The sequence below is a fragment of the Terrapene carolina genome, unplaced genomic scaffold (genome assembly GCF_002925995.2).
Source record: "Terrapene carolina triunguis isolate 2854851 unplaced genomic scaffold, T_m_triunguis-2.0 Scaffold68, whole genome shotgun sequence".
Classification (NCBI taxonomy): Eukaryota; Metazoa; Chordata; order Testudines; family Emydidae; genus Terrapene; species Terrapene triunguis.
The window spans coordinates 37,641,041-37,664,779 of NW_020664419.1; the positions used below are offsets into that span (position 1 = coordinate 37,641,041).

General features: G+C 42.3%; 2 protein-coding genes across 5 annotated transcripts in view; one reads left to right on the top strand and one right to left on the bottom strand.

Moving 5' to 3' along the window:
- The window catches only part of AASS (aminoadipate-semialdehyde synthase), a 50,165-nt gene extending 45,518 nt beyond the window's left edge, over window positions 1-4,647 (top strand). For both annotated transcript variants that reach the window (XM_024219624.3, XM_024219625.3), the window contains 2 exons: window positions 1,670-1,846; window positions 3,655-4,647. In XM_024219624.3, the coding sequence (XP_024075392.1) occupies window positions 1,670-1,846; window positions 3,655-3,788 (311 nt within the window). In that variant the 3' untranslated portion in view covers window positions 3,789-4,647. The remainder of the gene's footprint in view (window positions 1-1,669; window positions 1,847-3,654) is intronic.
- A 10,594-nt stretch (window positions 4,648-15,241) lies between these two features.
- The window catches only part of PTPRZ1 (protein tyrosine phosphatase receptor type Z1), a 193,431-nt gene continuing 184,933 nt past the window's right edge, over window positions 15,242-23,739 (bottom strand). For all 3 annotated transcript variants that reach the window (XM_026648720.1, XM_026648718.1, XM_026648717.1), the window contains 7 exons: window positions 23,401-23,494; window positions 22,795-22,868; window positions 21,407-21,535; window positions 20,484-20,630; window positions 18,486-18,628; window positions 17,371-17,506; window positions 15,242-16,236 (listed from right to left, as the gene is read on the bottom strand). In XM_026648720.1, the coding sequence (XP_026504505.1) occupies window positions 16,096-16,236; window positions 17,371-17,506; window positions 18,486-18,628; window positions 20,484-20,630; window positions 21,407-21,535; window positions 22,795-22,868; window positions 23,401-23,494 (864 nt within the window). In that variant the 3' untranslated portion in view covers window positions 15,242-16,095. The remainder of the gene's footprint in view (window positions 16,237-17,370; window positions 17,507-18,485; window positions 18,629-20,483; window positions 20,631-21,406; window positions 21,536-22,794; window positions 22,869-23,400; window positions 23,495-23,739) is intronic.

A 23,739-nucleotide genomic window follows, 5' to 3' on the forward strand; every position in this document is an offset into this window, starting at 1 on the left:
CCCCCCCCCCCCCCCCCCCCCCGAAAATTTAACGTCATTCTATATTAGCTGTACTACTCAAGGCATGTTTCCCAAAAGTATAAATCTCTCTGCCTCTGTTGAAGGGGGTAACATCATGCCCATTGATTGTTCTCAGATTTCTTCCAAGCTTCGAGTTCAAATTCACAATGCATGGGTGCAGCTCAGGTTCAGTGGCCACAGTGCTTCCCTTTGAAGGCTCAAACCCTGTTTTAACAAATCTCTAATCTGCACATCCCATTTCAAATTTTTTGGTTGCAGCTGTTTTCCTCACTTAACCCTGAATAACTTCTTCAATATACATCTCCCACCCCAAGGGGCAGTGAGTGCCATACTCCATGTGCTAAATCCCATGTGACTGAGATCAGTTTGGGGTGGATCAGAGCCATAGTTTGAGCCCCAGGTGTGGGTTTAAAAAATAAAAACAAACAAAGCAGAAGAATTTTAGAATGATCCAAGTTTGGACCAGCTAACACTATTCAGCACCTCCATGAGGCATAGTAAATTTTAAGACCATCTGAGTAAGCATGTGGATTTTAAAGCACTTAAAGTAGGCCTTAACAGAGAGCAATGATGAACTGCAACTCCACTCTAATAGAAATTAGTGTTGTACTTAGTAAATTGTGTCTTCTATATATACAGCTGATCCAAAGGTTTGTGGGGTGGAAAAAGTAAAGCAGTGTGGTACTGAACCTGCAAAGCACATAACATGAGCAGTCCCATTGAAGCAAACGGGATTGCACATGTTTTGAGATAAGCATGTGCTGAAGTGCTTTGCAGCATCAGGACCAGAGAGCTCAGAATTATGCAGGATCAAGACTAATCGCAGTATCCATTCTGTGTCCATTTTATGAATGGCTAAACAGATGTGAAATAACCCAAGGTGGGAAAATTAATAATTCAGCCATATAAAGATGCATCTTCAGAACAAGAACTACATTATAAAGTGGTTAGCTGGTCAAATGGCCATATTAGCCCAGAACCATTGTGGGTTAATTTTCTACTTCTCCAAGGGTTCCATGACTGGGTTTATGTAGCCAAGTACAGTGTGCCTTGGGTAACTTTACCACTGATGCAGCTAACCCTTTTTACATGGCTTTTCAATTATCATGGGACTGATTCTGATCTCACTTGTGCTGATGTGAATAAGGAAAGTCTCCAATGAAGTCCGAGTAAGTTCAATAGGACCCATGCTCCATATTACAGAACTGTTATCATTCTAACTTGGTTTATTTTATATGTGAAATGTTCAGGATCAGGCGCTTAGCACTGGCAGGTGACTGTTCGGGTTAAGCAGAAATAAGAGAATAAAGCAGAGCAGACACACATTTGATTTGTAAGCTCTTGGGCATGCAGCTAATCTTCTCATTGTGTGCACAGTGCCTAGCACAATGGAGCCCTGCGTTACCGTAATACAAATTAAATTAATGGAGATATCCTATCTCCTAGACCTGGAAGGGACTTTGAAAGGTCATCGAGTCCGGCCCCCTGCCTTCACTAGCAGGACCAAGTACTGATTTTGCCCCAGATCCCTAAGTGGCCCCCTCAAGGATTGAACTCAACCCTGGGTTTAGCAGGCCAATGCTCAAACCACTGAGCTTTCCCTTCCCCCTATTAAATGATATATAATAATCTAGGTTTGTCTCTTTAGGTGCTGGAGAACGAGATATGATAATTATGAGAAATGAAATCGGTATCAGGCACCCATCTGGCCATTTGGAAGATAAATTCATCAATCTGGTTGTGTATGGTGATGATAAAGGATATTCTGCAATGGCTAAAACTGTAGGGTACCCCACAGCTATTGCTGCTAGGATGGTTCTAGATGGTAAGTGGCTATTCATCCTATACTATGAATATACAATAATTATTTTAGGGAATTGCTTCACACCTTTCTTTGTGTTCTGCTACCTCTAGAAAATGTAGAATACACCACAGGGCTTGTCTACACTGGCACTTTACAGCACTGCAACTTTCTCGCTCAGGGGTGTGAAAAGACACCCTCCTGAGCGCAGCAAGGTTCAGTGCTGTCAAGTGCCAGTGTAGACAGTGCACCCAGACGCTCCCAGCGCTGGTGGCTATGCCCCTTGTGGAGGTGGGTTTTTTAGAGCACTGGGAGAGCTCTCTCCCAGCGCTCTGCTGCGACTACACAAGCCACGTTAAAGCGCTGCCAGTGTAGACTAGCCCACAGTTTATATAAACCACCTTTAGAAAGTCTTGAATTGTTCCTATATCATCTTAAATTGATTTTTTTTTTAAATTTCCATTTTTGGGCATGGATGTGTTAGTGATTTTCTTAAATCACTTTGTCACTGATTATTTCTTAAAATCTAAACTGTACTAAAGGCATGTTAATGGTACTTATTAATGACTAACATCTGCATAGAAGCTTTCATCCAAAGGTCCCAAAGTGCTTTTCTGCCTTTAAAAATGATCTACAAAGTCTGGGTTAAGAGTGAAAACTCCATGACATTTTTGGTCCCCTCCTAATCTTTATGCTGAATGGTTTTAGGGCCCACTGCTGAAACCCCAGAGTAGCTCAATACTAACTAAAATACAAGTCTAGCCGTGCAGACCGATTCCTGATTTGATTTTCAGAGATCGTGTTAAAGGAGAGATGGGAGGGATGTTAGATCATTTTGAGGAATGGGAGCTACTCTTTCTCCATAACCAAAATCTTCCCTAAAACCACAACCAAAAAAGTCACTCTTTGTGCTCCATCTATCACTGCTTTCCAGCGTGATCATGTGCACGCAGAGAAGGAGGGGAGCATTACTGTTGCATGATGCACTATCCTTGCTTCCCCTCTGGAATTACATTGTCCCCTCTCAAGACTGAGATCCTACTTATTCTGTGGCTTACAAGGAGATTGCTGAACCACAAAGATCCAAATTCTGCATTTACTCCCATGAGTAATCCTGTCAATCAATGGGGCTAGTTGTGTGAGTAAAAGTTACTCAGCATGACTAAGGATTGCAGAGTCTGACCCAAGATATTGAGAGGCTTCAGCTCACTTGCAAAATCTTAACTATCCTTAAAGGATTTTGACTATTGTTACTAAATGTTTTTGCCAGGGAAGAGAGGCCTTTGACATGGCAAATAAACTTTTGTTGCATTCAGCAAAGAGATCTTGACTCACAACAGGCTAAAGCTAGTTGCTCTCATCCCCACCCTCTGAATCATTTAACTTTTGAGGCCTGCATTAATGTTAACCAACCAATGTTAACCCAGACTGTATATGTAAATAAGCATGTGCTTATTGGTTGTGGCCACCTCTAAGCCATTCCTCACGTTCAGATCTGTTCCTTTATTGGCTAAATGGAAATGAAGAAAAACTTTCGGAGTCTGATTTCACCTTGCTCTTTTTAGTTTGGTTTAAAAGGGAAGAAATTGTTCCACACCTGACACTCATGGCCAAAATGGAAAGTCTTCCACATATTTTGTTGGATCCATTTGAAATGTGCAAAAAGTTCTGTTTTCAGTATCTCTTGAAATAAAGATTGACTTTGCTTTCACCTCCAGGCAGCATCAATACTTTACCTAACAGGTCAATAAATCTTGATATACACTGCAACATAAATTAGTATATGCACATTAGTCTAAATATCATGTAATTTCCTTTTTTTAATCTTTCAGGTGAAATTGATGCCAAAGGCATGGTAATTCCATTGACGAAGAATATCTATGCACCAATTCTTGAGCGCATTAGAGCAGAAGGCATTGTATATAGTACCCAAAGCATTATCCGACAAGAACTAACAAGAGATTGAGCTTGATTTTTTTTTTTTTTTTTTAAGGATCTCAGTTAAGCTTCCAGTTTTATGTACACAATTGTGGGCCCACTACTTGAGTGTGCCTACAGACTGAGGCACAAATTATGCCCTTTATAAAATTATCTACCTGCCTTTATGTGGGCCTAATGAATATTTAGATGTATAAATGGTAGCACTTTTCCCTTCAAAACTGTGAGGGCTGTTCAAGTATCCTGGCCAGAGCCAATTGGCTTAACAGGTCACATCATAAAGTGCCCAAAGCCTTTTGCCATGAACATACCTTACAATGCATTATTACACTGTATAATACAGTAATGATGTATTCGTAGTATACACTTTGCTAATAAAGAAGATATCTAAGGAGATTTTAAACTCCGTGTATATCTTTAGAACATGAGCGTGTTATTGGCAGAAGCATGGAACTCTATTGTAGGAAAAATCTCAGGGTTAGGTCCACAAAAGGATTTAGGTCCGTAACTGCTACCTTAGGTTCCTAAATCCAAAATTTAGATCCTCTGATCCCCACACAGCTGCCACCTAATTCTGTATGTGCCAAAAATCCCTAGGCACAAAAATTGCTTTTGGTAAAGTTCCCATGGTTCCTAAAAATGTCAGAGTATGCAAATAGCTGCCTTAGGTGCCCTGGTGCCACTGGGGCTTAGGCATGAGCTAGGCGTCTTCCACCTCTTTGTCCTGCAGGGCCCAATATGGTAGCTGTTCTCAGAAGCACATTCTCTCTGGCCTGATGAAGATTTATTTATAGTCAGTGGAACAGCTTCAACAGGAGCAGGGGTGTGCACAAGGCGAGCAAGCTGGAGCATGGACCCCCCCAATAATCATCGGGGGCACAGAACTCCTCCAGGCCCCAGGGCTACAGGGAGGAGAGCAAGCTCCTGCTGGAGCTGGGATAGGAGGAGAAGGGAGAGGGAAAAGTGAGCTGGGGAGGAGGAGGGATGGGGAGCCAGAGCTGGGGGGAGAAGGAGGGAGGGACGAGTGAGCTCCTGCTGGGGGAAGGGGGGGCACAGAATGTTTTCTCCCCCCACAGTCAAAGTTAAATTTCTGCACACACCCCTGAACATGAGAGACTGAGAGAAAACCGTGCCAGAATACCCCATAGCCCGGTGGTTAGGCCATTCTCCTGGGAGTGGGGAGACCAAAGTTCAAGGTCCTACTCCTCTTCTGGCAGGAAGGGGAACTGAACCTGGGTCTCCTAAATCCTGGGTTAGTATCTAATCATTGGCCTAAAGGTTATAAGAGAGGAACAGCTCCTCCTCCTTTTTTGCTTGCTGCAAGAAAGGGCTTAGGTATCTAACTCTAGGAAAGGGATCATGCCTGTGAATTCTAAACTGAGAGGGGTGCCTGGAGTTAGCCACCTAACTCCCTTTGAGGGGTAGGGGTTGAGCTATACCCCCTCAATCATCATTTCCTATTGGTTAGCTTACATGACTCCCCACTCAGCATGCTGGCTTTTGTGGATTCCATTCTTAGGCACCTAACTCTCCCCATGCATTGTATAGGGAGCTTGGGTACATAACTTAGCTATGGAAGTCACTAGGTAGCAGGATGCCTAAAATGTTAAGCACTGTGATGCTTAACATTTAAATCCCTTTTGTGGACCTAGCGCTAATGTGCATATTAATATGACAGAAGTACATCTGGTTAATGAGTTCCAACCAGGAATTAACTTTAAACATTGTCTTGGTCTAAGTCGTTGACAAATGTATACCAAAGTCAGTACCAGAAGCAGAACTAAATACTGAATTTGCATCTTGTTACCAAGAAAATATTGATCATGTTGTAAAATAAATGAATAATATTTTTGTACATCTCAGGGTAATATGAAAACAATTATAATTTCAGAAACTCTAGTTCGCTAGTGAATTAAATCATGTGAAATCTTGAAATGGCAGTCTTGCAGGCTTTAAATATAAAATCTGCATTTTCATATCTGCCAGATCTGTGGCTCTTGAAAATTGGAATAAATATACAGGTTAATAAAGAGTGCTTGAAAAAAAAAAAAAAAAAAACCCCACACCAAAATCCATGTTTCTAGTTACTGAATAGAAGCTTGTTATTGCTCAATCTCGGGTGGCTGAACGCCATTTGTCCCTCTAAGAAGTTGCTCCACCAGGGCCATGACCAACCCTGGCAGGGCCGATCCGAGGACCTCACTAAACCATCCAATCGGTAGTAGCGACGGGCGGTGTGTACAAAGGGCAGGGACTTAATCAACGTGAGCTTATGACCCGCACTTACTGGGAATTCCTCGTTCATGGGGAATAATTGCAATCCCCGATCCCCATCACGAATGGGGTTCAACGGGTTACCCGCACCTGAACAGAAGCTTATTATACATTGGATTAATAACTATAGTATGTATTGCTTTTTTTTTTTCCTGTTAAAAGGCATGCAATGGCATATAAAAGTACTCTACGCTTGGGATTCGCAAGGGCATTTAGGATGTAAATATAGTGCAGTTAAAAGGTCATTGGAAGAAAAGCTCTTAAGTCTGTTTACTTTTGAATTACTCTTTCCACTTAACTTGGCCTATCAAAATAATGTAATTACAAGGGTAAAAGAAATACTGTCGTGCGCAAGGCCTTAAGATATTATAGGCAGAGAAGTATAAATCCAGGATGTACTATTGTTTATACACTGGTCTGTGAGTGTGTTCTCCTTCCTCTCTGCCTTGTCCTAGAACACATTGTGAAAACATTCATCCAATACGTTAATCAGTTAGGACTTCCACAGAGCAGTGTCTGGCCTGTAAAGCTGTCCTTCCCTCGTGTAATACTGACCTTTAATTCTGGAAGTCTGCCTGCTTTTCTTCTTGGTGGTTCCCCACTGCACCCTTCTCCCTAGTTTACTATGTCACAGCTGCCAGAGGTAATTTTTGGTTTTGGAAGTGAGGCAGCTTGTCCAGTAGTAGGAATCAGCTGCAAGCATAGATGAAGTTCATGATTAGAGGTAAAAATAAACTACTTTCACAGGAGTTAATGTTCTAGGGGCAGTATTTAATAAGATGATGGTTGCCACAAAGCTGAGGAGGGAAGGTGGTAGAGGGAGGAAGCAGAAAGTAAGGGATGGTAGAAAAAGTCAAAGGGTTAAATAGGTGTCTAGGGAGGGATTTAGTAGTGGAACTACTTCATGATCCCAGCTCTTGATTCTATTAGGTTACCATGTCTGTTTTGATGATCAGGATAAATGGGTGAAATCCTGATCCCAGTGAAATCAATGGGAAAACTCCCATTGGCTTCAAGAGGACTGGGATTTCACCCAAGAACTCTATCTAGACCACCCCCCCACCCACTAAACCGTGCATCCATTTTCCCCCATGATAGAAAGCAAGTGCACTAAGAAAATGGTTTTTTTTTTTTTTTTTTATGTGTTAAACTGATTTCAGAGCAGGAGAGGAGGAACCACTCTGGTGTTTCCTTCATGAACTACCTCTGCCCCCTTTGAAGGGATAGGAGAGAATGTATTGCTATTTCCCAGCACTAGGGCTGTCTGTTCTGCTAGGCCATTTTTCGAAACCAAAAAGCCACTGAAACGTCCTTTCTGAAGACTGTAGACTTGTCTTTAAAGTGATAGAGGGAGAGTGCTGAAAATTGTATCAGCTGATGCATGGTGCTTAAAGAAAAAAAAAATCTGGATTTTAAACAAACCACTTTGTAGTGGTTTGTTTAAATTTTTAAATTATACTTTTGCGTGGAGTGAAAATAGCTTTTTGCTTTTTAAATGTGGGAACTTCTGATGTTGGATTATTTTGTATACAACATGGATTTCTACATGTAGAATTGATAGACGTCCAAGGCTTCTCTTGTGAAGTTTTCTGTACACAATAAATGTCTTTTGAAGCTGAGTTTATACTTGCCTCCTTTTTGCATAAATCACAAACTATATCATGGTTGTGGCTGCAGAAACAAATGTCCATGAACAGTTTGGGGTGTCCAGAAGCTGTTGTCTAAACTCCAGGGTGAAATTCTGGCCCTGTTGAAGTCAATGGCACAACTCCCATTTGACTTTAGTGGAGCCAGGGTTTCCCACAGAGGCTCTGATTCTGCAGACTTCAGTGAGGCTCTGAATGGATACAGGGGTCTGCCTGTATGCAGCAGTGGGTGAGATCAGGGCCCCTATCAAGATGCATAAATACTCAACCACACGAACATTAGAAACCCAGAAAATGCACAGTTAAAGTTGTACTTTTCACACCACACGCCCACAACTGTAACTGTACCTCTGTGGAGCTGGCAATGGGGATTATAACCCCTCTCTCCTCAACACCACCTGCCATTTTCTACACCTCACCACCCCCTTATTTCCACCTCCAGATCTGCTGTCCTAGCTTCACACTTCCATGGACCCGAACTGCTCCTTGAGCTGGGGGAGTACTAGCACAGGGTAGGTGGACAGCCCTCTGGACGATCGGCTCCCATGTCCACACGCACAGGTTCTACTGCTTTAACTATATTGGTACAGTTAAAGTAGAACAACCCTCTCTTCCTGCACTGTGGATGCAGTTGAACTGGTATAGCTTACTTTTGTCAAGGAAGGGGAATAAGGTATACTTCTGTAGTGCACCTTCAAACTGTCTCCATAGTAGGGCTTGTGCTAGTATAACTACTTTGTGTGGCTTTTTTTAAATACCAGTACAAAACCTGTGTAGAGCAACCCTTGCTGAGGGATAAGGTAATGGAATCTTACTGGGAGATTCCTTTGATTGGGGATTAGAGAATTTAAAACCCAATTTCTTTAGTTTCCATTTCTCCTTTAATTTTATTATTGCTCCTCTTGACCCTTGAGCTGGCTGAGGGAGGGCTATAATAGTGTGATCTGCCTCAAGAACTCCTTAGCAAGGTAATCAAAGAGGAAGAGTTAAGATCAGGGGGTTTTGGTATGGGATGCATGACATGAACTGCATTTCTGTTTTTCTTTTTTTTTTTTTTTTAATGGGTGTCTTCTAGGTAGTAGAGTATTTTTCCTCATTCAAATAAAAGGTGTAAAACACTTATTGTAAGATGCTGATGGACTTCTAGACTATTACTAAGGTGGCTTAATGAGTGTAAATGAAATGGTGCCATGATTACTGAGCATCACAAAAGTAATCCCAATGGCAATACATATATATTCCATCTAAATCATAGATTAGGGTTGGAAGAGATGTCAGGAGGTCATCTAGTCCAATCCGCTGTTCAAAGCAGGACCAACACCAACTAAATCATCCCAGCCAAGGCTTTGTCAAGCCAGTCCTTAAAAACCTCTAAGGATGGAGATTCCACCACCTGCCTAGGTAACCCATTCCAGTGCTTCACCACCCTCCTTGTGAAATAGTGTTTCCTAATATCCAACCTAGACCTCCCCCACTGCAACGTGAGACCATTGCTCCTTGTTCTGTCATCTGCCATCATGGAGAACTGCTGAGCTACATCCTCTTTGGAACCCACCTTCAGGTAAGTGAAGGCTGCTATCAAATCCCCCCCAACTCTTCTTTTCTGCAAACTAAATAAGCCCAGTTCCCTCAGCCTCTCCATGTAGTCATGTGCTCCAGCCCCCTAATCCTTTCTGTTGCCCTCCGCTGGACTCTCCAATTTGTCCACAGCCCTTCTGTAGTGGGGGGACCCAAAACTGGATGCAATACGCCAGATGTGGCCTCACCAGTGCCAAATAGAGGGGAATAATCACTTCCCTCAATCTGCTGGCAATGCTCCTACTAATACGCCATTGGCCTTCTTGGCAACAAGGGCACACTGCTGACTCATATCCAGCTTCTCGTCCACTGTAATCCCCAGGACCTTTCTGCAGAGCTGCTGCTTAGCCAGTCGGTCCCCAGCCTGTAGCAGTGCATGGGATTCTTCCCTCCTAAGTGCAGGACTCTGCACTTACTGACCCTCATCAGATTTCTTTTTGCCCAATGCTCCAATTTGTCTAGGTCACTCTGGACCCTATTCCTACCTTCCAGCATATCTACCTCTCCCCCCACCTTAGTGTCAGCTGCGAACTTGCTGAGGGTGCAATCCATCACATCCACCAGATCATTGATACAGATGTTGAACAAAACCAGCCCCTCAGACTCCTCTATTAAGGTTGCAAAGTGACGCACACAACCATTAGGAGATGCCAGTGTTAAGCTAGCCTGTGCACCCTTAATTTAGCCCCCCCATACATCACATTATGTGCCAGTCTTTAATTACATGATCTCACACTTTTCCCCCCTCCACCTCTTAACCTTCTCACCCTGCTTCCTTCCCATTCTGCAACTATCTACACCCTCCCAGCACCTGGATCCTGTCTCCCTCCCCCCCAGCTTTATGAATCCGCCCACCCACTCCCCTAGCCACCGCTGCTCCCATCCACTGTCCCAGCTTCCTCTGTGTACCTATGAAAACTCCACCCCTCCTCTCTGCCCTTATTCACCAGTCCTTCCTTTCTGGCTCTTGCCCCAACTCTGCACCTGTCTACTCTCCCAGCTGCCTAACTCTTCCATTCACCCCTTCCCCAGGCCCCTTTATTTTCTCTATCCCCCTGGCTCCTGCTCCCCACATTTCTCAAGCTTCTGCTTTCCAGTGAGGCTGTTGCTACCGTCTCCAGGTTGGTTGGGCTCTCAATAGCAAGAATCTTGGGAGCTCAGGAACGCGTGTCAGTCTCAGTTCCTGTGCCTGGCACCACTGCAGCCTCGCACAATGGGGAGATGCAGTTTCAGGGGAAGTCCTCTTCAGCCCCTGCAGGAACATGCCAGTGGATGCTTCAGAGCATTTAACTGTCAAATGCTAACAAGGCTGCTTAGTGTGTGTGTATGTTCAGCGCTCACAGTGTGGCCAAATTTGGTGAAGGTTTATGTGGATGGCTAAAGGCATAGCCATAACACCAGGATAATGTCCCTGCCAAACATCAAGCCCTTGCAGCAGATCATGGAGGTGGTAGAGTTCCTTAACAAAATGAGTAAGAATTTCTTTGACCATGAGCAAAACAACCTTCCTTCTCGCTCTCTGTCCCGCTCTTCCCATCCCCCAACCACCTTATTGCCAGTTTTAGCAGAAATGTTCCAGTTAGCGTGAGGGAGCCGCCCGGAATGAAAAATGGCTGCCCAGACAGCAACGTTATAAGCAACGGAAACTAGGGTCTTATAAAGCCAAGGAGCAGGCAGCTGTAACTACAGGTGTCACTACCTGCACTATCCATAATGTAAGCAACAATTTAATCTTCAAAACCATTACACATGGTTGAGAGCCCTCGCTGCTGGCAATTGTTACTGTGTCTTTAGAACAGTTTCACATGATACATAAATGTCAGCTGTAAAAGTTTTCCTTACATAAGCAGTCACAATAACAAATGCTGTATTTTCAGGGGTTGGGAGTGTTGCTGGTGAGTATATGTTTATGTGGGTGTTCTTAGCAGGAAACCTGTTAAGCATAGCATGACATACACAGGTTTAAAAAAAAAAATCCTTAACTTGACATTTAGTTGGTGGCTAGCAGTTGATACCTAACATCTTTTCCCCACTTGACCCAGTTTACAAAGACAGGCTCTGTCTTTTGAGGCTGTAGCCTGGATTATAAGAAAAAAATTAATTAAAAGATGGCCTTTGTCTGAGAATTACGTGCCAGCTCTATTTGGGAACTGACACACATTTATTAAAATCAATAATCCATCACAGGTTGAAGATTAGGGAAGATTTCTTATGATTCTTAATTTCTTTCCAATATGTGTTGCTAAAGAGATTAGCCTAAGGACTTATGTTTTAAATAACTTGTCAGGCATGCTAAGATGATGAATGTGATTGCAGACATCGGTGGAAAAAATCTTGGAACACCACTTGATTCCTTGGCTTATTATTTTAAAATGGACAGTATTTCTTTCAAACTACAGTTCTGTAGCTTGAAAGAAACACTGATTTCAAGGGTGAATTTTCAAAATAGGACCGTTCAGTTTTGCTTTTAGTCTGAGTTAGATTTAAGAGCTACAGTGGAGTGTATTTGCCTATAAACCATTTTGTGTACTTGGATTATATATAACTATTTTTAAGTGGAAGAAGTGGGGTAAAAATAGAAGTTGCCAGGGGAAAAAAGTATGACATTGTGTTGGGTTATGGGCCAGTTTTCCTAGTGCAAAAGCTGGAGCAGACACGAGCTTTAGGGTTACTTGTGCTGTTGCCGTGAATCATACTGTGTGCTGATACTATGGTGAGGAGAGGAAATATAAAGTAAGAGAAATGGGGTTTGGGAAACAGCCATAAAATCAAAAATTAACCTCACTGGCACTTGCACCCCGGTGGATTAAGAGAAATAAAATTATTTTGGCTGTGTTGTTGGAACAGAAGAAGAGAGCCTTAAATTCCATAGCTTCCCTGTTTGAACTACTTATGCAAAGGTTTCAAGCACTTGAGTGCTTTGCAAGAGGTAGAATCCAGTTGCCCAGGCCCCCGTCGAGGAAGATGTCTTCTGGCAAAGAAGGAATATCCTACTTCTTTAAAATACAGCTCAGCTGAGGGTTGCAAAGATGCAATTTATGGAGTTTTACAATGTTATAAATTAATGTGTATTTTTGTGGGCGTGATCAGGTACAATATACATGGAACTCTTTCATTTTATCAAATGAAGAGACAACATGCATAAACTACAGAGTATCTGTACAAACCTAAGTTAGATTTGGTTTTTAAAAGCATTCTCTGACATTCAACATGGCTAAGACCATATAAATAATACTGCATCGTATCCACATACACAGTGTACCCTATTAAGCTGTATTTCCTACCTAACCTAGAATTAGCAATGTACAAATATGACAAGTAACAGTGCAAGAGAACCAGAATAACCTTAGCAGCAAGCAACCTGATTCACAAAGAGAGGCTCCTTTATTTCCATATGAGTTATTTGTGCAATTGGTTGACCCTTTGAATTAGGGAGGCAGGGGGCTGCATAACTATAGAAGCAGATGAGGTCAAGTGGAAAATGGGATTTAACAGAATAAACACATTGGCACAATTTTAGAAGACAAATTATGCATTGTCTTGTTTTGACTGATTCAGGTCATCCACTCATACTTGAGATTTCATCAACATGTTATACAGCAAAATGAATGAGTTTGCCTAATTTTCTGGGAAAATCCATTCTACTTAGGACTTGTCTACGTGGTCAGTTATGTGCAGCAAGTCAGGGTGTAACTCTAGCTTGCTGTGTTCTAGTTGGTCATATGGAATCCTGCTACTGTGCACTCAAAGTTCTGTAGCATCCTTTGATGTACAACTATTTCAAAGTGAGTTCTTATAAAATGAGACTCCCCGTTGTTGGAGGACTAAGACAATGTTAAGGCTCCAGAACTGTAGGCAATAAATGAGAGAAGCTGAAGACAAATTTTTATCAATGATTGCAGTGGCGCAGGAACACTTTTAATAGTGTGGGTGCTGAAAGCCAGGGCCCTTACCTTTGTCTGCCTCCTCTCCCTGAGCTTCTGGGGGTGGGGGGAGGGGCCAACAGTCAGGTGAGAGACCTTATCAAAGGCTTCCTGAAAGGCTAAGTACAATATATACACTGGATCACCCTTGTCCACGGTTGTTGTCCCCCTCAAATAATTGTAATAGATTGGTGTAGGGTTGCCAGCTGTCTAATCACACAAACCCAAACACCCTTGCCCTGGCCCCTGCCCCGCCCCTTCCCTGAGGTCCTGCCCATGCCCACCCTTCTCCGAGGTCCCGCCCCGTTCACGCCATCTGCCCTCCCTCCGTCACTCGTTCTCCCCCACCCTCACTCACTTTCACTGGGCTGGTGCAGGGGGTTGGGCTGTGGGCTTTGGTCTAGGGCCAAGGGGTTTGGAGTGTGGGAGGGGGCTCTGGGCTGAGCCTGGGGCAGGGGGTTGGGATGCAGGAGGGGGTGCAGGGTGCAAGATCTGGGAGAGAGTTTGGATGCTGGAGGGGGCTCAGGACTGGGGCAGGGGGTTGGGGTGCAGGAATGGGTGAGGGGTGTGGGCTCGGTCCAGGCAATGCTTACTGCGGGCGGCTCCTGGTTGGTGGCACAGCGGGGCTAAGGCAGGTCCTCCCCCATCTCTGTGGCCCCTGCGGGGGGACCAGGGTGCTCTGTGTGCTGATCCTGTCTGCAGGCACCACCCCCACAGCTCCCATTGGCTGCAGTTCCTGGCCAATGGGAGCTGCGGAGTTGGCGCTCAGGCAACACACGGAGCCTCCTGCCCCCTCCAGGGGCTGCAGGGATATGCCGCCCGCTTCTGGGAGTGGCGTGGGGCCAGGGCCTTAGCCCCGCTGCGCCTCCAGACTTTTAGTAGCCTAAAACCCCCCAGTTTGCTGTCAGTAGCCTCCGGGAAATAGAGTCTGATTCTGGGAGACTCCCGGTGAAACAGGGAGGGTTGGCAACCCTAGACTGGTGAGGCACGATTTCCCTTTACAAAAGCTGTGTGGACTCTTCCCCAACATAGCGTGTTCATCTGTGTGTCTGATAATTCTGTTCTTCACTACAGTTTCAACCGATTTGCCTGGTACTGAAGTTAGGTTGACTGGCCTGTAATTGCCAGGATCACCTCTGCAGCCTTTTGTAAAAACTGATGCCACATTAGCTGTTCTCCAGTCATCTGGTACACAAGCTGATTTAAGTGATAAGTTACATACCACACATAGTATTGTGCAATTTCATATTTGAGTTCCTTCAGAAATCTTTGGTGAATATCATCTGATCCTGGTGACTTATTACGGTTAGTTTATCAATTTGTTCCAAAACCTCCTCTAATGACACCTCAATCTGGGACAGTTCCACAGATTTGTCACCTAAAAGAATAGCTCAGGCTTGGGAATCACCGTCACATCCTCTGCAGTGAAAACCAATGCAAAGAATTCATTTAGCTTCTCCACAATGGCCTTATCTTCCTTTGAGTACTCCTTTAGCACCTCAATCGTCCTGTGGTCCCACTGATTGGCAGGCTTCCTGCTTCTGATGTACTTAAAAACTAACACCAACATTTTTTAAAAAAGTCTTTTGCTAGTTGCTCTTCAAATCCTTTTTTGACCTGCCTAATTATCCTTTTACACTTGCCTTGCCAGAGGTTCTGCTCCTTTCTATTTTCCTCAAGTGTACAAAGGCCTCCCACAGTGCTCTGAAGAGCTCCAAGCCCAAGTAGGTCGATCTTCTTCTGCTTCTAAAATCCATTCCCCTCTCATTGCCACAGCATTTCTGCCTAGCCTCATAACAGATCCCAATATGCCCCCTAAAAATCTAAAACCAACGGTGTCAAAGTAAACTGGTTATTGTTACACTAGCCTCATGAGAGCTCAATCACAATAGGATGGGGCAAAACCAGCCTGGAGGAGGCAGGCCAGAACTTAGCACTCATGAAATTCACATAGAAAGTTTTTCTAACATGGCCTTGAGCCAGTAATATTGTTCTTGATGAGTAAAATGTCTTCAGTATTGATGATGCACATTGTTTACTGTGCTAGGCATAGACTGGAATATTTATATTTATTTTTTCAATGCCTTAGGTAAAAACAATTAAAACAATGCCAAGTACAGATGTTATTCTCATAAAAACTTCTCATTTCAAAACAACTGAATTTATATTTCCCACAAAAAGTTAAAATTCCATGCACATATATGAAGGTTAATCACCGAAGATGCACAATAGTATATCAGGAGACTTTGTTAAAATAAAAACAGATACTGAACTACATCATTATAACAATGCAATTACACAGAACTAGAAAACTGACTCTGTAGTAAAATATAAAAATCTACAATTATAAATATAAATTTGGTCCATGGAATCACTATAGAAGTATTTACAGTAAGTATCAGGTTACTAGTCTAAGTATCTACTGCAGTCTTAAAATGTTGAATATTATAGAGAACAGTATTTTATTTACATTCTACTATATTAAAAGTTATATGGATTGCTATAAATACAGCAAGTAAGTTGGATACTAAAAACATGACTTGTTTATTTGTAGTTGAGAACCCCCCTACCATCTATAAATATGATAAATTTTAAATTTTAAAAGCAAAGCCAGACAAATTGAAAACTAATACTGAAAAACATACCACAATTTCATTCTTAGAAACACTGTAAAATTCAGTCAAGTTAGTCTAGACGTAACAAATGTATTACAAGAAATCTTTCAAAAAAAGGCACACATTGTTAATGATGTGAGTTCGGAAGTAAAATCATATGCCACAAAAATAACTGTTGTTTGTTTGAACAGGAGAAGGGAACAGATCATATAATAACTGGACAGATTTCTCCCTGCATAATTTAAAAATGAAAACAACAATGCTAAATTCCAGGGATGACTGGAGTGTGTGTGTGTTAGTTAAACTAAAGATTCTAAGCTTTCAGCTGCATTTCCATCAGGTAAAGCTGTGCCATTACTGTCCATGGATGCAGAAGGGTTTTCCTCTTGCCTTGTGCTAACAAGACTTAGGATAGCTTTGTACAGAAACTGGTACTGCTCCTACAGAAGAAAAGAGGATACGTTCAATGTGGTGCTCTAAACAATAATGTTAGATTATTTTGTAATACTTTTACACAAAAATAATTTAGCAATTTGGTGCTATACAGCCCCCGTGCAGTCTTGTGTGTATAACTCATTAACTGATGTGTTAATTCTGTGACAAATAGCCCCCATCTGCATACAGTATGTAACTCCGTATCAATGGCTATTGTGCAGGTGCTCCAGGGGAGAATATTTTCTTGTGCATTTTTTTTTTAATATAGGGGGTGAAATCCTGGTCTCACTGAAGTCAATGGTAAAGCTCCTATTGACTTCAACAGGGCCAGGATTTCATCCATAATGTGAAATGTTCCCGTAACTCTGGAGTAAGGGCACTGAACCTACTCTAGGTTTCCACTGGTGTAACTGATAGCAGAATTCAGCACACAATTGTCCTCTCTGTAATGAATCTGTATCTGTTCCTACATGGACTTCACTGGAGATTTGTAATCTAATACTGTTATACCCTTTCCAAAACCACAGTGAAATTGATCTTAAGTGATCACTCAATAGATCAAGAAAGATCAGGGTCTCAGTGGCAGTAGTAGTAAACTTTTACTAAAAATTGATCCTAACCATACCAGAAATATTCAGGTGATCACTCAAGAGTCTACTTCAGGGCCGCCCAGAGGGAGGGGGAGGGGGGGGGCAAGTGAAGCAATTTGCCCCAGGCCCCGGGCCCCACCGGGGCCCCCATGAGAATATAGTATTCTATAGTATTGCAACTTTTTTTATGGAAGGGCCCCCAAAATTGCTTTGCCCCAGGCCCCCTGAATCCTCTGGGCAGCCCTGGTCTGTTTGGGAGTGTGGATGTATTCCTTGGTGAAATCAAACCATAATTTGCAGATTATAGTGCACGTTTTGTAACGGTATAGGAAGTACTGCACTTTCTGATTGACAATTATTAAATAATATTCTATCAAGTAGGCTTAATATATTTAGTTCTTCATATGAACACTTTATTTTGGAACACAGTTTTGCTTTAACCAATGAAGAGATTCACACTGAAAAATGTGATTTTGCTGCTCTAACTCTAATTTTGCCAAAGATGCTACATATATTGAAAAAATATACACATTGGGCTTATTTACTTACAATGTCTGTGAAGACTCCTGGCCTCATCAAATTTATCATCTTAGCAACCTGATAAACATCCATGGAACTTTCATTTTCCAGCTGATGCATGAGTGTTGTTAGTGCACAGAAAGTACCTGCTGTCACTCCTCCATGCCTTTTGAAAGTTAAAACACACAAAAGAAATATTTGTATGAACTGGGTCATATTCCCACAGATGGAGAAGATGCAGAAGCCCTCTGAATGCATGGGGTGACACTAGGGTGACCAGATGTCCTTATTTTATAGGGACAGTCCCGATATTTGGGGCTTTTTTTATATGGGCTCCTATTATCCCCCACTGGTCACCCTATGTGATATTCTGTGCTGCACCTCTAGGAAGTACAGCACATAGGGAGGGTGGCCACTATGGTGGCTTTATGCTGCTTTTGCACCCTTCTAATCCTTGGCTGCTTCAAGGCTACCAGTGTAATTTAGACACCCCTCTGGCCTGTTTTATGGCAGCCTTCATGGACTTCCCTATGGGCAGCAACACAACCAGGAATCGATGCAGCACTGTCACAACACAGCCCAAAGGCAAGCCCCTCTTGCTCCCATGCCTTTCCTGCCAGACCCCCTGCCCCAGGGCTTGAGGGGGTCCTCAGGAGACAGCTTTGTGGCTGTCTCTACAGTGCCTGCACCGAGAGAATCCTTCCACAGCTAGAACCAGAGATTTTTAGTGCTCCTTTATGCTGCTCTAGCACTTTTTCCCATGGTAAAGGGGCCAGAGCAGGGGTGAGGATCTCACCCATAGTGATTTCTAAAGACCAGTGTCTAAATTGTGTATTTACTTCTCGCTATACTAAAAGAATGACACAAAATTATTTAATCTCCATTGGATGGAAACTGGTTCATTTTTCAGATTATCAAGAAACAAAGACCCAAAAAGAGAACATTCTTGATGCTGAGTCAAGTGTTTCTCTTGCTGATGCAGCTAAAATAACAGAATGGTTCTGCTGCTTTTATTATTTGCTCTCTCTATATGCTTTAGGCCTAATTTCAATGGGTCAGGCTCTTTATGAGAAATTAGCATGCGTGTGGTGGGCTAATACCCATGTATGTAGTATCCAAACCAAAGCGAAAGTTACAATGCTTACTCATCGTGCACTATCATGGGTCCATCTCTGTTGGAACTTTCTTCTTTTATGATACTTATAAGTTCAAATGTTTTACTAATAGGGCTATCAGGATTTGGCCATTTTGGACACTGAAAATGCCTCACTTCAAGTACATAGTCATCCTAAAAGGAAAATGTCATGATTAATAGTTTTGCATAAATCTAGCTCTTCAAAGAATAGACTGCCCTTGTATGGTGTCTTGTGGAGAGTTGCGTACACTGTCAATGCCTAACACACACAAAATAATTTCTACAATTTTCTTCCTTTTCTCTATTACAACGGGAAATTGGAGTTTCTTATGAGCTAACAGATGCTCCACAAATGACCTAGCAAAAATGTGACTTGTTTTTTCAAGACCAATATATCAAGTCTTAAATTAAACCCTAAGAACTGAGTCTTGCAAGGTATTGACTTCGAGCTCTACCAAACCACTTAGGTACATGCTCAAAATTAAGCATGTGAGTAGGGTAAAGTCAATGGATTAGGCAAGGGTGCTCAGTACTCAGTCTTTCAGGACTAATCCCTTAAATTCCTGGGGTTAATTTGGTAATACAACCACATTTAACCTAGAATTTCTATGATGTTTCTATGAAAATTAATAGGGCATTTGTATGATTAAAACAACAAGGCAGTTTTGGTGTCTCTGTATGTGTAGTTAGTGTCTATGTTCTTGATGCTATAGCATTCCATTCATGCAATTACTATTACTTATTATTTGTATTATCATATGCAAAGACCCTAGTGGGAGCAAAGCCTCATTACTTTGCACACACATAGAAACACATGTTCTATCCCCAAAGAGTTTACAATCTATGTCCTGGAGCCACAAAGGTATTAAGGTGCCTAATCCCCAGATTTACACCCCTGTGAGACGAAGCTATGCTGACATAAGTTCCCAGTGTACACTAGCCCTTACTCTGGGCATCTGGAACCTATCTCCTGCCTGAGCGATCCACAAACTGGAGGGAGATACATATTCACACACCTATCTTGCCTGTAGGGCCCTGCCTGGTAGGCAAACTCAGAGACTGGCTAGCACAAAACATCTGGGTGTTGGGGCTCCCTTATATCCTTCAGCCCAGTGGTTAGGGGCTCACCTGGGATGTGGGAGAGCACCAGATCAAGATCTGATAGAAGGGATTTGAAGAGTGATTAAGTACCTATTAGGTGAGTGATCTGGTCACTGCTCTATGGATTATTCTAATATGGGTCTCCCTCAAGCTCTCCTACTGAAGTTGTTCCACTTAAACAATTGAATAATGAAACATTAATTGGGCCAGAGAAAAAGTGAGAATCACTATGTAGTCTACTGATTAGCATACTCTCCTGAGAGGTGGCAGATCCATGTTCAAGTCCCTTCTTCTCATCAGGGAGATTGGGGACTTGAACCAAGGGGTCTCTTGCATCCTTGATGAGTACCCCAACCATTGGACTAAACAGTATTAGGGAATCCGAGCTTATTCTCCACTCCCCCTGGTTGTTTTGTGTGGAGCGAGGTAGCCTCTGAGCATGCTTACCAGCTCGGGTCTGCAAGGCACGATAGGTGTTTGCCTGCCTATTTCCCCCAGAGACAGGCATCTCCCTTCACCCCGGACTTCAGCACCTATCTTTGTGAGAGGGATGAGGCTTAGGATAAACTTCTCTCGTCAGCATCTTCCATTGGCTAATTTAGGCCTTTCCCCAGCTAGTGTGCTGGCTTTTGGGGATCACGTTTTAAACTGCCTACCTCTCCCCATTTGTTATATAGGGAGCCTATGTGCCTAATTAAGGCTTTGTGATCACAGTTTATTCCAGTGTTTTCTAATCACTTAAAAGTTCGGTGTTGTGAAGCTCAGGGGTGCAATGCCTTAGTCCCTCTGTGGATCCTGGCCTGTGTGTTTAAAGGACCTCGCATATTATTTATTTTAATGTTAAAACCTTTACAATTTAACTTCAACAAATCAAATCCCCACAAGTGTACCACTTTAATGATGTTACCTGTGTAGCTTCTAGAATAAAGTCTTGGATTATAAGCTTTTCCTCACTAGACAGACACTTGTGTTCTTCAGCAATCATAGTAACTTTAAAGCTTTCACAATTTATAGGCTCATCTTTGTTTGGCCAATAAACAAATTCATCCTCAGCCTAAAAAAAAGCCACAAAGTTAAGTAATTTTCTTTCCAGTTCTCAAAATAAAACAATACAATGTAGATGCTTTGGTAGAGAAATAATGCAAAATGTATATAAGTGACAGTCTTAAAGTTCAATTCATGAATTTAAATTTGACAGGATTAAAAATGTCTTTTCTTGCAGGCACAATTATTTACAGTTCTCAGAAGTTGCCCTGATCACTAAGGCTAACTTAAAAGTCTTTCCCATTTGTGAAAAGAATAACCTTTATGAACTGTTTGCAGAGAAAGTGAGACTGTAGATTTTCGTGTTCACAGCTATTTCTCAGATCACAGAAGTTTCTCTCAAGCATTTGCATGACTGTCCTCCAAAATGCACACTCATACACAGTCACCTTCCCTTTCCTCAGGTCTTACCCAAAACATAAAAATAAAAACCCTGAGATGTTTCTATAGCATATGCCACTAATCATTGAAGAGTACATTAGCTCATTCTTAATGTATACATACAGCTCCAACACTTGAGCATCTCAGTTTTTACTCAGAATAACTACTATTGACTTCAGTTGGCGTTTGCCTGAATAAGGCCTCAAGAATTGGCCCACAGTGAATAACACAAGCTGATTTCCCATATGTTTCAGATCAGTACTATCATATTCTTTTAAAAACTGTATTTGGTAGAGTCTCAGATTCCATAGCCAAGTTTTGTGTTGACCTGTTTGGTGTTTTTAAATTAGGATACTATTATAGCCTACATTGGATCAAACCACAACAATTAGCCATCAATCTTACCATGTTCTGACTATCAGGAAGCATGACTATTAGCTGAGCATTATGGTCCCATATCATTCTCCAGAAATCCTTGCTGGTATGTAACAGGGGATGCTGGGTAATAATGAATTCGTTACTTTGATAATAACCCTGCAAAACAAAAACATCAGTCTGAGAATTGATGTCCAACAATATATATATTTAAAGGAAGCTTTCACTATACAAAGACGGAAGTCTAAAAAACAGAGCTAGATTGGCCTGTATTTCATGTGACTCCCAGGAATAGAAATCAATGTATGTCAAATAGAAAAGGAGAAAACCAATAAAAAACAAAAAATAAATGTTCATGGTCCCCCCCCCAAAAAATGTATTGCAAGCAACAGAGAGTTAATGGTGAACTGCCAACTCAAAATAAAAATGTGTATTAGCCCAGACATATGTACTGATTGCTCTGCCCTAGCCAGGCTTCTGCAGGGACTCGGGGTACGCAGCAAAAGAATAAATTCAATTTCTTAAAATAATTATTCTTTCTCTCTGTGAAATCCTCTAGCATTAATTATAACTTCCCTGCTTTATGAAAGAAAGCCCAGACATACCTGCCAAATGTCACTCATCAAGAGTGACAGCTTCTGCTGTCACTCTCACATATGCCTGGTAAAATGTCATGCATAAGCAGGACTACAGGCCGTGAGCAAGGTTTCCCATCAAGTCCTCCTACCAGCTGGCAGAGGCCACTCCTAGAGCTTCTGAATACCCAGCCAAGGCTTCTCCTCCTCTCTCTCCCCCACTCACTGTGCTGCACTGAGAACAGTGAGGCAGGATAAGGGGAGGACTAAGTGGCCAACACAGTGGATTCCTGGCCCTGAACACATTCCACGCTCGGGAGATGGCCATGGTGTGAGGGAGACAACAGCGAAGGGGTTACAAAGGAATCCAAAGGAAAAATGATGCAGGGGGAAAAGCGGGAGGCAACACTTTGTGGCTCCTACACAGGCACTAAAACATTCATAGACTGGTCCCTGCACATGATCAGGGAGGAAGCAAGGCTATGGCTCCCCTCCCCCAACATGTGGACACTGTTTTTGCCAGAATGATTCACTGACGCCTGAAAAAACTTGGTAGCTTTAATTAACCTTTGAATCTCGCCCATAAGTTGTGCTAAATTGTACTATTTTAAAAGTGTTGTGCGTTCTTACTGTATGCTGAGTCAAACTGTAATGTGTTTGAGTGGACTTAAAAACAATTCCAGTGCAGCATCCACCAGGGAAGAATGGAAAGCGTGAAAAATGAAAGAGAAAGCAGAGAATCCCTTCAAAATAAAGACTGTGCCACTAACGTGCAGATATCTGTCAACTCTAAAAATATATATAGCAGTATAGAGTATTTTTCAGCAGACCAATTTGACTTACCATAATATAGGAAGCATTGATGTAGTCTGTACCTTCACCAGATAGTGATGAGATACCCACTCTAGATCTTTCCACTGTAAAAGAAAGTTGTGAACTAGTCTATATGTTGTACTGTCTGGCTCATGTATTATAGTAATGATAATAAAATAAAGATCCATCAAACAGGATAAAACATCACCCAGCTCTCTACCTTCTTCTCCTAACAGTGGCTACTTAGGGCAGGTCTTAACTACCCCTTATGTTGATATAATGTACGTCGCTCAGAGGTGTGAAAAAAGACACCCCCGAGTGACGCAAGTTACAGCGACCTAAGTGCTGTGCACACTGGCGCTATGTCGGCAGGAGATGCTCTCCCGCCAACATAACTTGTGCTTCTCGCGGAGGTGGAGTAATTGTGCTGATAGGAGAGCTCTCTCCTGTCGGCATACAGCATCTTCACCAGACACACTACAGCGGTGCAGCTGCATCAGTGCAGATGTGTTGATGTAGCACTTCTAGTGTAAACTAGCCCTGAGTGTGAAACATTATTTCACTAAAATTACATTACAGGAATCATGGACCCTCTGCCCCACTGCCATCAAAAGCAACTGATTTGAACAAGCCTACCAGGGATGATTGATGAAGTTCTGTTCTTTTCTCTGTTACACTGTTTCAGTGCAGTAGAATAATCACACTGCTGTATATTAGATTGGCTCAGTAGCTGAAACAATAGGAGAAAGAATCCTGTTACTGTACAATGAAGAAAATAGAGATGAACTGTAGAGTTAGTTATATTAAAATCAGCTTACAGTAATGTCTTAATTAGATCAAGTCATTCACATTTGTAATATAAATGCTCTAATAATTTTGGCTTTCAAAGGAAAGGAAGAGTGAGGGAAACACCCACTCTCTGATATTATTTGGTTTGTTAGAATTTGGCCTTCAACGTTTCCTCCCATTTACACT